The sequence below is a fragment of the Coloeus monedula genome, assembly GCF_965178545.1.
Source record: "Coloeus monedula genome assembly, chromosome: 6".
In the NCBI taxonomy this organism is placed as follows: Eukaryota; Metazoa; Chordata; class Aves; order Passeriformes; family Corvidae; genus Coloeus; species Coloeus monedula.
The window spans coordinates 4,876,831-4,893,182 of NC_138786.1; the positions used below are offsets into that span (position 1 = coordinate 4,876,831).

Here is a 16,352-nt window from a genome sequence, read left to right on the forward strand (position 1 = left end):
TGTGTTGACCAGAAATAACAGCACAATTACAAGAAATCACCAGGCCTTCCTGAAAGACTTCAGAACCAGCTGCAGTCAGAACCATTGTGATCAGCAGTTACAGTAACATTTTGTTTTCAACAAAGTGAGGTGTAGTTGTCTTGCCTTTTACATTAAATAAAGTTAACCAGATTTGCTTGATTTTATAAGTTTTCATGTTGCTTTTGTGTGCATGCATTAGCAGCCTACTTCCATCAGTAAGTCACTCCACACACTTAGGCCACAGACTTTAAAGTCTCCATCTTGTGTCTTCAGGAGTTTCAGAGCAGCTTGGGTCTGTTCCTTAAGCAGTGTAGATCCCTGACAGAGGCAGCTGAAGCGCTCCCTTAATTCTTCCCAGGACAATTCAGCTTTGTCAAAGCAACTTTTAATCCACCTTCCCTGCAAGGGATCATAGAGCAAGTGGCTTCCCCAGGCGGTTAAGAGGTCCAAATAAGATCTGCTTAACTGAGAATAGTGACCAGCTAGGAAGGCAAGAAGGGAACATGAGAGGCGAAGGCAGAAGGCAGAAAATCTCTCCTGGTTGCCCAGCAGCCAGGAAAGCAGGAGCCCAGCGGTGCATCCGTCTTCTGCAGCATTCGCCTGGTACCCGTCTAGGCTGGTCCCATCTCGATCCCTGTCTCCGGCCTGCTCAGCGCCACTCCCCTGCTTCAGCAGAGCCAGCGCCGCCGCCACGACCTCGAAGGCGCGGGGCTGGGGGACCTGCTCCAGAACACCGCACAACCAACGCAGCTGCCCCGCGGCCTCCCCGACCTCCTGCCCCTCCTCCCGCAGCCGGTTCAGCAGCAGCTGCGCCTCCGCCTGCAGCTGCGGCTCTTGCCCGGGGGGACACCGCGGCGGGCGGCGGGGCAGCGCCAGCAGACAGGCCGCGGCCTTGCGGCGGGCGAGCAGCGCCAGGCCACGGGGCTCGGGGCCGGTCCCTGCGCCGGGAGGCTGCAGAAGGCTGCGGAGCAGGCTGCGACAGGCAGCAGGCGGCAAAGCGCGGTTCTCCAGCAGCGCCAGCCCCACCAGCTGTGGGCAGCGGCCCAGTGTAGGGAAGCCGAGCAGAGGGTACGGCTGAACCCGGCGCAGCCGCCGCCCGAGGGCCTCCCGGAGCTCGGGCCGGGCACGGAACCGATCATAGAGGTGCTGGAAATACCGGGCCCACTCTAGAGCCCTGTCCAGGGTGAGGGAGTCCCAGTCCCGCACCAACGCGGAGCGGGACACAACCAGGAGTGCCGGCAGCTGCTCCACCTGCCCCAGCACTACCTCCATGCCCCAGTCTTGGCGCTACAGGTTTGAGCGGGGTCCCGCCGGGAGCCGGGGCCAACCCGAGCCGCGGAGGGATGGCGTTTGTAACTCTATTGGCTGAGGGGGACGTCAATCCGGTGCGGATCGAGCTTCTGTTAAAGGAGTCGTCGCTCACCTTCCGGCCAATCACTCAGCCGAGAGCGGAAAATTGAGCCGAATTAAAATTATGAAAACCGAGCACGATTATTTTATATATTTTTAAAGTAAATCGTTCCCCTCTAGGCCCCTTACCATCTTCGTTGCCCTCCTTTGGACGCTCTACAGTAGCTTTCTTTCTTTTTTGTATTGTGTCGCCCAAAGCTACACACAGGACTCAAGGTGAGGCCACACCAGAGCAGAGCAGGATAATCACCTCCCGCGACCGGCCGGTCTGTCTATGCTAAGAGGCATAGAGCAATATGTAGCATAATATTCCTAACTATCCCTTAAAAAATAAACCTCTTCAGGAGCAAAGCCCCCCTGCCCCACCTTTGGGGGTACTTCCCAAATTCAGTGATATCTCAGTCCCTGGAGGGCAGCCATGTCCGAGCTCAGCAGGGAGCAGGGCTGGCTGCCCATCACTACCCACGGGCCAGGGGCTGGGCTCCCCCTTCTGCCCTTCCAGTTAATGGCTTCATAGCTCATTAGCGATTCCCCAGGGCAACAGGCCTTCTCCGAATACCTGTGCCAAGCCTCTGGCTGCCTGCAGGGGTAATGGCAGACACCTGCCCTGGCTGCCCGGCCACTAACGCTGCTGGTATTTCCCACACAGATGCCCCCAGACAACATGGTAGAAACACTACAACCACTCCTCTCTGCAGTCACAAGAGGTGACTCCTCTACTTCCACCTCTGCTAGCTGAAGGACAAATTTATGCAGCAAGCAAGGGGTATTAGGCATGGCTTCACACAGCCTGTGTATTGGAGTGACTGTTCTCAGGTGCTTCCCTAATGTCCACTGCCTCAAGGGCTTCCACTCTGCTGGGTTACAGGTTCTCTCCCTCTATCCTCATCTCTTTGACAGAGCTACACTACATGTTCCCTCAGAGTGTGGAATTGAACAGGCTGGTCTGGCTTCTGGCAGCTTCCACAGGAGCACCTTTGTGCCCCTGCTCCTCAGGGTTGCACCAGTGGCATCCAGGTGCTGGAGCTGTGAGGTTTGGGAGCTGCTGGATATTCCTCTGGAAGTTTGCCAGCCCTGTGGCACAATCCTAGCCAATGGAGCAGGTCTGGAGGTAGCAGAGTGGCCTGGTGAGTGCGTGGTGAGTCCCTGGTGCCTTTGGCTGAGTTGGGTTGCAGCAATGCCCAGGGGAAGAGGGTGGACACCCTTCTCACCCAGCCTGGCAGGACATGGCCCTGTGTCCTGTCCTGGGACAACAGTGCCAACCTGCCCAAGCAACTCCTTTAGCTTTCTGAAAGGCACTTGCAACACCTGGCATAGTAAATAAGGTTTGACTGGAATTTACTGCAGGAACCAGCAGTAGAAACCAAACTATAATCCTGTGAGCTACACTACTGTAGGGCAAACTATAATGCCCTTTCTCTTGAAAGAGCATTATGCATCCTCATGCAGAATGTATGTTCTCTTCTATACATCCTAGTGCTGCAAATAGTTTCCCCTGAGTTTGTTATTAAACAAATAGCATTTTTGGGTGATGGAGTGTGCAAGGACTCTTGGTAGCTTAGATAGTAAGAGACACAACACTTGTAGCTCTGACTTCAAACTAACATGGGTGAAAGACAAGAAAGAGGTCAACAACTTGCTTCTCCTGCTTTCTTTTCCACTAAGGAAAACTGAAATGTGTGGACAGAGCCACTGAACCCATTAGAATTCTGTGTCTAACTAGGAATGTGCTGAGACCTTGTCTCATGTCCACAGATCCTTGCCCTAAAAGTAACATCAAAGCTGTTGGTGACCAGCTTCTCTAATTCACATCACACTTCGAAAATAAAGCAAAAGACAGATTAAGAAATTTGCAAGGGTTTAGATACTAGGCTCCCCTCTCTAAACCCTCCTGTAGACTGCCCTAGATGGTTGTTTAGTAAAAGTCTTTCTCAAGTACACCCACTAAAACAGATCTCTCATCTGACCTATTATCCTATTTTCTTATTTCCTATATTTCTTATTTATTATTGAAAAAAACATGAAGCTGTAGGCTTGATGCTCTAAGTCACCTGTAGGTTAAGGGCCTAATATAGGCATTGGAGTGAAATTCTATGGCCCTTGTTTGTGATTGAAGGAGCTCATAACAACCTCTCAATGTCTATGAATATAATGTATTTCAAGGTACCATTCTAAAATACATGGTTTTCCCCTGAAAAATCTCTTTTAAGCTTTCTGTTAGATATTAAACATTAAATTGGCTACAGATGTCTAGAGATTTCTTGCATTGTTAACAATAGAATTGCTATTGTAATTAACAAATTAATACTTACCTATCATCTGCCTTACCTGTATATTCCAATGCATATTATAAAATAATATACAATGAAGAGAAGATGGAATGTGCAAACTTTGAAGTTACATACAGTTGAGTGCAGCACTTTGGGATGTTACTCTGTGTTTTACTTAAATGAAAAAGTGACAGAAACCTGGAGTGGTTGGAATATAATTAAAATTTTATATATAGTATGTAATATGTAATATATATATAGAGACATGTATGTATAGGCCTCTCTGGTTTAATACAGCACATCTTGAATGAAGGGTTGTGGCACAGAGGAAGAAGACTGTTTCAGTGAATTCCATGTTTTATTTTGGTAGGGTTGATTTTGGAGGTGCGTATGCTCCATGACATAAAGAGGAAAAGATATTTCCCTTTACATCAGACAACTTTTCACAAGAATTCTTTCACATTACTGTTCTTTTTCTTTATTGGATAAAGCATATGAGTTTATATCCTCATAGTGTATGTCTCTGTATCTTTCAGTTGAAAGAAATCAAATAATCACATTTGCAGCACCGGGAAACTAACAAAAACAGGTTGTGAAATTCTAAGTAGTCTGGAAAAAACACTTTTATCTGGAATACTCTTGTATGGGAAAGGAGATGGCCTGTGTGTCCTAATGGGTCTCGGTAGAGCTAATTGAAAAATTAAATATCCATTTCATGAAAAACTCTGAATATTTCAGCTTTTTTTTTTTTTTACTTAGGGTGAAAATTCTAAATATCAACATTTTTCCTCAAAAGGGCACAGGTTGATATCTCTGTAATAAAATGGTTCATGCAAAAAGACATTTGTGTATTTCTAGGTACTGCAGCTGCATTTAGAGTCTCCTGTCATGATCAGGATGCATATAATAAAAAATAGAGCCTAATGTGAAGAAGCAGCAGAGTTTTGCATTAGAATGCATTAGAAAATTATTTCAAGGAATGAAAAAGAAACAAGGTATCAGTGAGACTGTTATGATTCTGTTACACTACAATAGTCGGTAAAAACCATAATTCTTTCTCTACACTCACCATTAAAGGAACTCCTTTTCTTCTCTTAAGTTTGTGTTATTATTTGAGAACCTGACCATTCTCAGAACGCATTCTAGGGTCTTCCACTGCAAGAATGGGATCTATTTATCAGTTGAATCATTTGCTGGGGCAATGTACCATGTAGCAATCAAATCAAATCAAATCAAATCAAATCAAATCAAATTAAATTGAAAAATTGGCTTTTTCTTACAGGTGAATTATTTGCATATGATTTTTAAGACCTAGTACTCTTTTCTATGACCAGTCTTGGATCTAGATAAGGAATAGCTTGTGTAGCCATAGGGTTCTTCCATAGTAATCACCATTATTACTAAGCATCAAAAATTGTACTTAGTGTCTATCAACTCATATTACAACTGTTGCTACCTAATGGTATTGCTGAGTTGTATACCTATTGTTTAAAAGTATCTGTACAGTGCTGAGTTGGTTTTCTACCTGAGGAACACCTTAGGATGGTTGGGAGATACTTAGGAAGAGAGTACTGAGAGACTGAGGAGGTGAGGTAGAGAGTTAATATTGGGGAAGGGGATAGGAAAGGGAAAGTTCATGTTAGGATGTCAGGAGATACAGTAAGAACACAGAGATGGGGTGGTGTGCTGGTTTGGCCAAATTTAGAAATATGTCCTCTGAGAGAAGGCAGGTCACAACCATCCCTCCCCCACCAGGTTTGGGAAAAAAAAATTTCTAGAAGGAAAGTGAAAGAGATAAAAACTATTTATTTAACAAGCACACAGGAAAAGAATAATGATGCTAAATAATAAAATCTCTTGCTGTGGAGAAAAAACCTGGGAAAGTGTCAGAGTCCTCCCTTTGGTCTGTTCGGAGCTGGGACTTCGCCCAGGGCCAGGCCCTCTGTGCTCAGTGGAAAGTCCTCCCGATGTGTTCCGATATTGAAGGAGTCCAGCAGAAAAGGGAAAAAATTCAACTCTCAGTCTCTCTCCAGAGAAAAAGAAGCTGAACAACTGGCCAAAAGCTGACTGGAAAGCAGCAAGCTGGGTGCTTCCTCGCTCCCCTGACGCAGCTGAAAAAAAAAAGTCTCTATCTCTGTGTGGCCTTGAACAAGCTGCAAACTGCTTTGAAGAAGTTTTGCTTAGGGTTTCCTCCCCCCTCTCAGGCTCAGTTTAAAGGCATAGAAAGGCACAAAATTAATTCCTGGGCATAGGGCAACTATATGGGATACACAAAGTAACCCCAAGACAGGCGGATAGAATGGTATGTGGATTTTCAAATAGCACTGTGTGCTGAGTGTGCTTTCCTGCTTGATTACTTTTTTAAAAAGAAACCAAACTGGTTGTTTAATATCAACCTCTATTGATATTAATCTATAAACCTCTATTAATCCTCTATTAATGATACTTGTAGTAGTCTCTGAGTGTGTTTGGATGTGTATTTCATGTTACGTAAACTACACAGTCTCTCTATTCTTACCTAACAAGAAGTGAAACTCACAATGTACACTGTGGATACAAAAATGCTGCTAGCAAGAATTTTTCTTGCTACTTTCTAAGTCTGTGGGATACTTTTCTCTCTCACAGAAGATATTTGCAGAGTGTATAAACCATGAACACCTGCAACCTTGCAGAGCTTTGTTTATAGTACAGTAGGAAAATATTTTGACAATGGGTGTTTTAGGATTTTAGCCATTCACCCCCAAGGGGTGGCTTATCCTTTGTCCAATTAGACTATGAAGAAAAAAGTCTATAAAAGAGTTTGTAAAATAATTAAATAAATCAATCTTTCTGCACAATTCCTGCCTGTTGGATATCTCTCTTCCTCCATACAGCTGCGGGATATGGTAATAGGTATACCTTAAAGAAAATCATACAGAAGAATTATCACTTCATTACACAGTCTGAAAAAATAACCTTTGTTTTGTCTTATTTAAAAGCAAAGAAGAAAACAGAAGAGAGAACAGGGCATATTTTAAATGATAGGCTAGAGCAGATTTACAGATTTACAATTGCAACACATTGGATTGTTTGCGTGTCTGCTGTATGCTTCTTCTAAGTAACTGTGATAGTATGAACAGGGGTGGCCACTGTTTCCTGTGTTGTAAGTTTTGCTTCTGTTTTGTTGTTATGTTTGTTTGTTCCCCAACAAAGTCTATTTTTTTTTATTTAATCTCTAAAATAAGCATTAAAATAAGAGTTTTGAGGGTATTCATCTATGTTTGTGTTAAGCTGTAGTAAATGTTCCTCCATTACAGCTTTTGATTGATAAGATACATGGCAAAGAAAGTTGATAAGGAAGTAAGAGAAGTGTCTGTTAGGTACAAAAATCTGGGAAGTCATTTTCACAGCTCCCTGAAAACAAGCCCACTTTTCAGTGAAGCACTGCAAAACAGTTTCGCAAGCCTTGCATTTAATATGAATTACTCTGCTGTTTTATCTAAGCTGAGAAGTCAAGTAAAACATTCATATGAAGTTTTATGGAACTAGTGAGTTTCTTCACTCTGGTTATGAAGCCAGTGAAATTCACCCTGGCAGGAAATACCAGTTTTGAGGCAAAATTGATCAAAGTAGCCAGAAGTCTGGGTTTCATTGTTATATTTTCCTTCCTCTCAGAAGTCATACTGGCTATAAAATGGTTATACTATTTCTCCTGAACAGAAGTGTAGGACATTGTTTACTCATTCTAACTGGCATTATAAAACTCCAAAATGGTCTTTCCTTAGGTAAGGGGGTGTTATTGTAAATTACGAAAATGAATACATTGAGAGACATGTATGATCATCTTCTATATTTCTGGCACTAATATTCACATTCTAACTGTAAGGAGACTTGTTTAGCTGCCTCAAATTGTGTGTTAGGCACAAGTTTGCCACACTTACTATCTTACACGTAGTGAAGACTCTAAACTTGTGAACCATTCTTGTACAATTTCTTTCTATTTCTGCAACAAACTCTGTGGAAAACTGAGGTTATTAGTCAAACCACTACCTGGCAGACTGTCACCCCTTCCATACCTTCTGATGAGGAACTTAGATTCATTTTTTTGTGTGTCAATGTAATCTCTCATTATCTCAAAAAAGAGCAAGGCTGTGGTGGGCTTTTGGTATTAGAACAGATCAAATTGCATAATAAAGGTGTTGAACCTACTAATTTGTACATCAGCATGAGCCTTAGACTGTACAAAAGGCATATCTGTCATCGGGGGATTTCCCCTGAAACCTCTTTGTGAGTCCTGCTTGAAGTGTATCAGTGTATTAGTAGCAATGCCCATTTGTGATGAGTAAGGCTATGATTTTAGTAACTGGTGTCAGTGGTCAAGCATCAGTTTTGCAATGCACTAGATGAAAATTGATTGAAAATCAGCATGTTGAAAGAATGCTATATGTAACATGCCACTGAGATAACCTAATTTTCACTCTAATTAGGAACTTCACCTATGTCTGGCTATACCAGAACGAAATTTTTAGGAAAATTGTATAAAAAGACAGGCTTTGCTGCCTAGCTCTATTTCTAATTTTGATACTATGAGTCAGAACTATACTAGCAAAACTGTTAAGCTAGGGTATAGCTCTTCAGTATCATAGACATAAACATAAGTGTAATTGTAATTGGTTGGCAAATGGAGTCATCTTTTTCTATGTGAATAATCAATTAGAAGTGAAATTAGACATTCAAAGTTCCCTTGCACCATATGAGCCTTGTTAAATGATCATGTATGCACTCCAAAAAAAAGTTGCAGCTGTTATGTGTGTATTAGCTACAACTAGTTTTGCCTGAGGTTGTTTGAGTTAATGCATTTTTAGCTTATATTTGCTGTGGGATAAGAGCATGCATTAATGTTGCTCAACTGATGAATGGTAAAGTATTAAGCTGTGTGCTTTGGTCACTTGCCTTTGTTTGTGACTGCCTTTAGAGAGATTTAATTTGCTGCCTGTTGTGGTGATGGGCTTGATAGGTCATAGCATGTACTGATGAGCTTGCCTACGTGCCCTCTTTTCCTTTAAGCCAAGGAAATTCTTATCTACTTATTTTAAGTACTTTTCTTATGGGATCAGGTGCACAAATTCATCCTTCTGAACCATTCTTCCAGCTTGAACCCATGCCCCCTCTTTTTGGGTGCTTGTTAAGAACTGTCTTAAAGAGCTGTCTGTTTTAGAGATCATCTTATCAGAATCCTCTGAAAATAATATTCCATGAAACTTGAGTCATAAAGGCTGGCTATTTCTAAAGGTTTGGAAGTTTGATGTGTAATACTCTGGTACTTGTATGAAGTGAAGAATAGTTTGACTCAGCTTAGTCTAGTGTCACAGGTTTAGTATTGAATGACAAAGTGGCTATAAGAGTACTGGAAGAAAAAAAATATTAATGTTTAAGAATAACAAGTAAAAATTCTTTCCTAGTTGTAGATTCTGTGTATTTCCATGACACCTAAATTGCTGTCATTCACAAGAGTTCAGGGAGATCTCATAAACACATTTTCATGTTGGATTTGGTAATATTTTTCATTTACATAAAAAGATATATAAAACTCTATGCAAGACAGCTATGTATAGAGATATTTATATGTATGTCTGGGTTCTAATACCAGAAGTCATTTGGATTATTCATTTTCATTGCCTTAATATCCTGAAAACATCTCAAAATTGTCAGATACCACTCTGCAGTTCTATACAGTGTCTTTACGAATAATACATCTGTGTATTCAGAGAGAGCTGCACTAAAACACATATATGCACACACGGGGTAGACATTTCTTTTTTTGAGTGATAAGGCTATTTTGTATCTGTTGTTTCCATTTTCATGTCTCCAAAGCTTTTATGTGAATTTTTCCAGCACATTTCTCATTATTCTCTCAAATTTTACTCTGCTGAATGGCTGCAGCTTCCAGACATATAACCTGAAAAATCCTGGGAGAATTTACATAAAAACAATAAAACCAAGGAAATGGGAACCACAGAATGTATACATAAATTTTTTTTCAGTCTTTGCTAAGAAGATCATTGGTTAATACTTACAAACTAATCTGATTTTCCATTTTAACATCCTTTTCATTGTGAAGCAAATGTGGGAGAGTGGGATGGTAAGAATCATTCTTGAAGTGAAGGGGAGCTTATATGTGAATCTCATTAAGGTTAAAAGATTTTACTTTTCTCCATCCTAGTATATCAAGAAGAACATCCCATAAAAAAAAAATCATATAAGTGCCTTAATCAAGCAAATGTTAATGCAAAGCTTTGAAGGGATTTTCCTTCCTGTTTAAGAAAATTGAAAGGGTTTTTTTTTATTTGTTGGTTTATTTATATAAACACATATAAAGGAATACTGGATTATGTTATCTACACTCATAATGTCCTCTAGAAGCTGATCATTAAAACTCATACAGCCACTTATAGGAGCAATAGTACAGTAAAATAGTACAGTGATTTTGGTTTCTATTGACAGCTGCTTGCTAATAGCGAGTTGTGTACCTGTCTCAAAAATGCCTCTAGCAGTTAAAGGATTTTTCCTAACTCCAGAGTTTTTAACTTAATGGTGTTCTTTAAGAAGTTTTTTCCACTTTTTACAGAAAACAGAGGTATTTAATTAGTAAAAAGGCCCAGAAACCAAAATGTTTTGGTGTTGCCATTTCTATAGCAGTTAGGTTTGTGTATTTCATGTCAATTGCATATTATCTTGGTTGTCTGACATGATTCCTAGTCCAGTGCACTTAAGGGTTTGTGTAATGGCAAAGATTGGAGCTTTTGTGTATATTCAAAAAGCATGACAATATAGGTAATGTATGTAGTATGATATGCTAATTCATAGCTGGTCCTGAAATGTTGCTATTTGCTTTCCCAATTAGCAGTGTTGACTTGTACTTGTAGAAAAGAATAACAATGGGCTAAAAAAAAGGCAGCAGAGATGAGATTCTAGCACAGAAGATATTTGCATAAACCTAAAAGTCAGCAAAAGAAAATTCTTGTGCAGTTTGTACTTATGGATGGGGTGATGGTGATGAGTGAAGATTAATTCCTAGAACTAAAGAAAAAGTCTAAAAGAAAGGTCTGATTTAGTAAAGGTCTTTTTTGTGAAAAAAAAAGTAGCAGTAGCCCAGTATTAAACCTGGAAATAATAAAATTCATATTAATTCCTTTTGTTCTAACAAAAAGAGCAAAAACACTACTCTTAGTAGAAAGCACTGTTGAAAGTATCCTCATATTTCTTGGTATTGCAAAAGCTTCTGTTATTTTGAGAAAAATATATTGGTAACTTCATCAAGGAATAATTACTCTCTCAGAAATGTATTTGAGTTTTATATTCTGCATGGGGAAAATGACATGAAACACTGAAAAAGTATTGTGTCTGCTTTTCTCTCTGTGAAATGCTGATGCTCATCAGCCTTTGAAAGAGTGTTAAGTTCTGTTAACTGACAACTTACAACCCTTGGGAGCTGGAATTGGTCCCTTTGGTTTTTGTAGAAAGAGTTGGATCTAATAGTTCTTAGAAAAGGGACAATATGGATCAAGTCTTCGAGACAAAACTTGCCGATGATTCACAGTTCTAAACCTCCAAAGGGAGTTAGGCACCTTGCCACAATAGCAAGTCAATGGGAACCAGATGCCTAAGGGTCTTGAGAGCTCTTGAAAATTTCTGTATTAACAGAGGTGATTGTGTCCAAGTTAGGGATCCTCATTCATGTAGTGAAAGCATCCTGTGCATCTGGCAGCAGTCAGGATTTGTATGGGAAACACAACAGTTTGTAATCTGTGTGTAACTCACCTAAATACTGCAGTGAATAGATGCTATGAACTACAGTGCAGAAATGATTTATCCAAGGAAATAGTCCAGAAAATTTCCATGGGGTAATCTGAGTAATTTTTTAATCTCAGAATGCAATTTGGTTCTATTTTCTTTAGTGGTCTTTGCAATCAAAACAGTAATTTCTCTACGAATGAGAGGTTAGAATTTTCTACTAAATAAAGTTAGGAAGTAAAATTACTTGGGCTAAATCAAAATGCTAGTTTACATAAAATCAGTATGGTTTATCTATTCTATTCAAAGAACTTGGGAAAGAAGAAAGGGTCTTGTCAATCCCTGTCCTGTTGACAAAATCAAGATACATGTCCTGGTTCAAAACTACCATTTCATTTGCTGGTGTGCAAAGAAACACAGAAGACATGGAACTGGAAATGCAGAGACTGCCTGCTAGGATGCAGTGGTTCCTCAGAGAGTAGGCTTAGAATGGGCTGATATTCAGAACAGAAAATGTTTGTGTCTCCTTTAGTTACAATATATTCAGGGTGTATTATTTATTTGTCTGGATTCCTGAAATCATTTTGTTCTTCCTAGTTTCCAGGTCTTTGCTTTTACAGTTTTTGAAATCATTCCCCTGTGAAAATTTTGCAATGTGTGTATTTAGGATTCATAGCAAACATGAAAGTTTCAAGTTATACAAAAATTATTGGTTCTCGGTAATTTGTTCTGTGAATAGATGCCTTCTGCCTGACTTGCTACTATAGCCAATGCATCACTGTCTCAGGTAACTTGAATTAACTAGTACTTGGGAAGTACTGACAAAGATATTGGCCCAAAATAACAGTATGGATCTTACTTAATTTTTAAATTTTTATTTTACATGAATAAATTACAAATAGTAACTTCAGTCCTGTTCCAAGCATCTCTCCAGTTATTGTATTAATGGATATAAACACAGATTTAATCCACAAGGTTTGGTCATGGATTTCCCACTAAATTTGTCTCTAAAGTGATTCAGCAACCCAGTTCTTAACAGCTCACTGAAAACACCCAGTCAGTTGTAACTAGTCTGCCATGTTCAGCAAAATCAGTGGAATTGTACCATATCCCAGGGGAGGGTTCTGTTGCCCTTTAGAAAACTGGGAGACTCTGTAGCCTTTTATTAATTTTTTAAAATATATTTTCAAGGAAAGCTATTCCAAACTCTCTTTTTTGAAAATTTACATGCTGTGGGCCTGGCATTCTTTGTACTTGTTCAGTAGTGCAATACTTTGTACTTTCACTGAAGTGTAGTCTCTTGGCTTCATTCACATTTTTACATTTGTTATGACTTGCCCCAGAAGACAAGGGTAGCCCAGGTTCTTGTTAATAGATCCCTTGGGGTAGATTAGAGAAAAATAACCCTGAATGATCAATGGTTATATATATATATATATATAATTATTTTATTATTATTATTATTTATATATATGTGTGTAGGGTTTATTTGGTTGCGATGAAAAGGAGGTATGTAGCTGGTTTGGTTATTATCTATTGTAATATAGCAATATAAAGATAACACTTCCAAACACGTATGAAGGAAAAGAAAAGAAAGTATAAGAGTAGAAAGATACATAGTCACCACCTGTGGATTAAGCAAGGACACTTGATTGTTACACTTTCGATGTCCCTTGGTCAAAGCGATGGTCGCATTCTTGATACATCAGGGGTGAGGAGAGCCCATGAAACACAAAGTTCGATTGGTTAATATAGGCTCAGATCCAGGTGGGAGTTTTACACTGTATGCTGTAACACTTTGGATCACAGGGCACTTTGAGGGTCTTCGCTGGTTTATGACACCTTCTAGGACATGACAGCTGCCTCTCACATCAGTGTAGTTGAGCCAATTATGGCCCATCAGAGGGATAAATACATTCAGGTCTACATGAGAATGTAGCGGTACTTCTTCCAGAGGAGTTTTCACACCTGAGCCAATTATATAAGGGAGGAGATTGGCATGATAAAAAGCACTGTCCCATCTTGAAGGATCTGCTTCTTATCAGCTTCTTATTTGGCACAAAACCCAGTTTGTAGCTCCCAGCTTGTGCACCTCCTCTGCACCTGGGCAATTACTTTGCACATCATCTGCAAAAGCACCTGTCGCTTTTGTAAATGGCTGATTTTTTGAGTCATTAAGTATTAACATTCCAGTATCACAGCATTTCTTCTTATTTGCCTTTTATAGTATCTCATGGAGAAGCAGGCAGTGAACTCAGCCTATTCATAGGATATAAAATATAATTATATATTCAACTTAGGCTACCTATTTATTGCTAGGTTAATGATCTGGTTTTATTATTGGAGTAATAAAAATTTAAGTTAGCTGAAGAACATTATAATTTTTATCTCTGTCCAGGAAGACTTAGTGTATCACCAGTTACGCCATGGTAGATCACTGCATAATTTTGTTTACCATACATTTTTTCTACAGATCAAAATTTCACATCTATGGCTATGAGGGTGGAAATATAGGTCCTTATGATGGATTTAGACCCTAGCACTTGTGTATATCAAGACTGCAGTATTTTAGATTACTGGTTTTCTTTTATTATTTTTTTCTTTTTTTCTAGTGAAGCCTGAGGGCCACAGATACAATGTACCATATTTGGTAGCAAATTCCATATGGAATTACTAGCATCTCATGCTGTCGTATAATTCAGATAACCATTCTGAATATTTAGTCTTAGTTATTTGGTCTACTTTGTGCCTAATTCTTCTCACTTGTCAGACCTACAATATTTTATAAGCTGTTTTTTCACATTTGTTGAATTATTTCTTGTTTTAATTATTTTGTGGGCTCTTTGCCTGGACTTGTGGCAGATGGAGAAATAGAAATGTCCTAAATTTAAAGATTACAGAGAAAAAGTTTTAATAATGGAATTATGACTCTGGTCTTATTTGTAAGCATGGCTATAATGTTCACAAGGTTAAAAAACTAGCTTTCTGTCTCTGTCTTTCTCTCCTCATTGTTGGTTTTGGGCATTTGATTTTGAAGTTGTTCTGCAATTTGATCTTACTAAAAGTTTCCCAATGCATTTAAGCAACATATGTCATTAATGTGGGGAGCTGGGTAACCAGTCCCACCATTGCTTGTAATTCAGCCTATGACAGGCAGCAGGAAAGCAGAACAGTTTTGGCCAACCTCAGTTAGGAAAACATGCCCAAGGCATTGGCTATAGCATAAAAAGAGATGCATCAGGCTCTCCCAAGAGGAAAACTAAATGTGTACATTGTTGAACAAAACCAGCTCCAGATTTTTGACATTGATATGGTTAACAGAATAAAGAATCATTCCCAATGAAGAAAAGGGTAAACTGGAAAAGGATGATCTGTGGATTGCAGGTGCTGAAGTAACATACTAAAAATATAAACACTAGTTTTTTGTCAGCAATTAGATATTCCCTTATCTTGTTTCAGATTGTAATGCTGTGAACTGGGAATTTTCTCCTGAAGGAAAGGAAATGTGTCCTTACATGAAGTATAAGATCACAGAGGTGATTCTGCTATTGATCAACCTCTTCACAGCAAGAATGCTTGTAAAAGAGGTAATACATTAAAGAAGTCGTATTTATAATTTGTTGAATCTTCTGTCTGTGACATCAAAATGTTTAATAGGCGCCCCTTGCCTCACAACCCTCATGAGATATACTCAAAAATCATGTTATAGATTGTACCTCTGAAGCATCTGCAAGATTAAATAACTTTTCCTTAAATACTTTAGGATCACACACACATTTCTTATTTTGGTATGACAGCAAGTGATAACCAGAGCCAAGATTATTCCCAAACCACCTTATTTCCCTTCTCTATTAGCATTTTACCAGATACATGGCTTGCAGTGTAAGGAAGAAGGAAAGACAGGGAAGGGAAATATGCGCAGGATGCTTCTATAAATCAACTTAATAAATCAAGCCCATCTTTATACAATTTTTGGTGTGCACTTGCATCAGACTACTTTATGAGATTATGTTTTATGAATGTCTATTTTACAGATGGGAAAACTAAAATAAAAAGTGATTTAGCAGAACTCATAGAACAGATACATTTGCAGAGCTGGGAAAAGGAACCGAATCTCCCAACCCCACAAGACAGGAATAACTTATTAAATGACCTGGCATTCACCCCGTTTCATTTGGCAATGTAGTATGGTGCAGAGGGAATGGTGTTCTTTCCATTAGGAATGCTTTGATGATGACACTGTAATAGAAGAATGAAAAGGAATGCTGGACTTGAAGCATTCCTTAAGGTATAAGATCGACTGTTTGAATTGATAGTTGGAAAAAAGTCCTGGAAAAAAATAGCAATAGAGGTAGCATCTCAACAATTGCTTCTGAGGAATCTTAATTTGGAATGTTGATAGAGAAAGTATAGGGTTAGGGGATAAATGCTGTGTCAGAAGCACCAGGAAAAATGTTGGGAGAACTGTGAAGGCAGCGTGGGAAGAAACTCAAAACTTGCAGAAATCTAAGCATGCACCTAATTTTCACCTGTAAGGACCATTCTGTCTCTCTTCCTTTACTTGCTAGCCATGAATCCTTAATTGCCTTGTGTTGGGGAAGATGAAACAGGAAAGCCTTATAAATATGATTGCCTGACAAAAGATTTTGGGAATATGAAAACTATAAGTGACATCGAAATGAAGGCCACCTTTGAGATACCAAGTCTTAGTTACTGAACAACTGGAAAACAATGGTATGGCCGACTGAAGGTAATCCCCTCTTGATTGAACAATACCCTCTGCTTGCAGGCAGGTCCAAGGGTCAGAGCAGACCCTACTAGCTCAGCAGAAGGGGTCCAAAGAGTAGTTTTTAGGAGTTAAGATGTAACACTCTATGG

At 39.6% G+C, this 16,352-nt stretch overlaps 1 protein-coding gene across 1 annotated transcript; it reads right to left on the reverse strand.

Annotated features, from left to right (window-relative positions):
* Nucleotides 1–216: 216 nt before the first annotated feature.
* On the reverse strand, nucleotides 217–1,293 carry FANCF (FA complementation group F; the record flags this gene model as incomplete). The annotated part of the gene is made up of 1 exon (XM_082284409.1): nucleotides 217–1,293. One exon carries the CDS (start codon nucleotides 1,291–1,293, stop codon nucleotides 217–219), a length of 1,077 nt encoding a protein of 358 aa, XP_082140535.1.
* Between the last annotated feature and the right edge of the window lie 15,059 nt (nucleotides 1,294–16,352).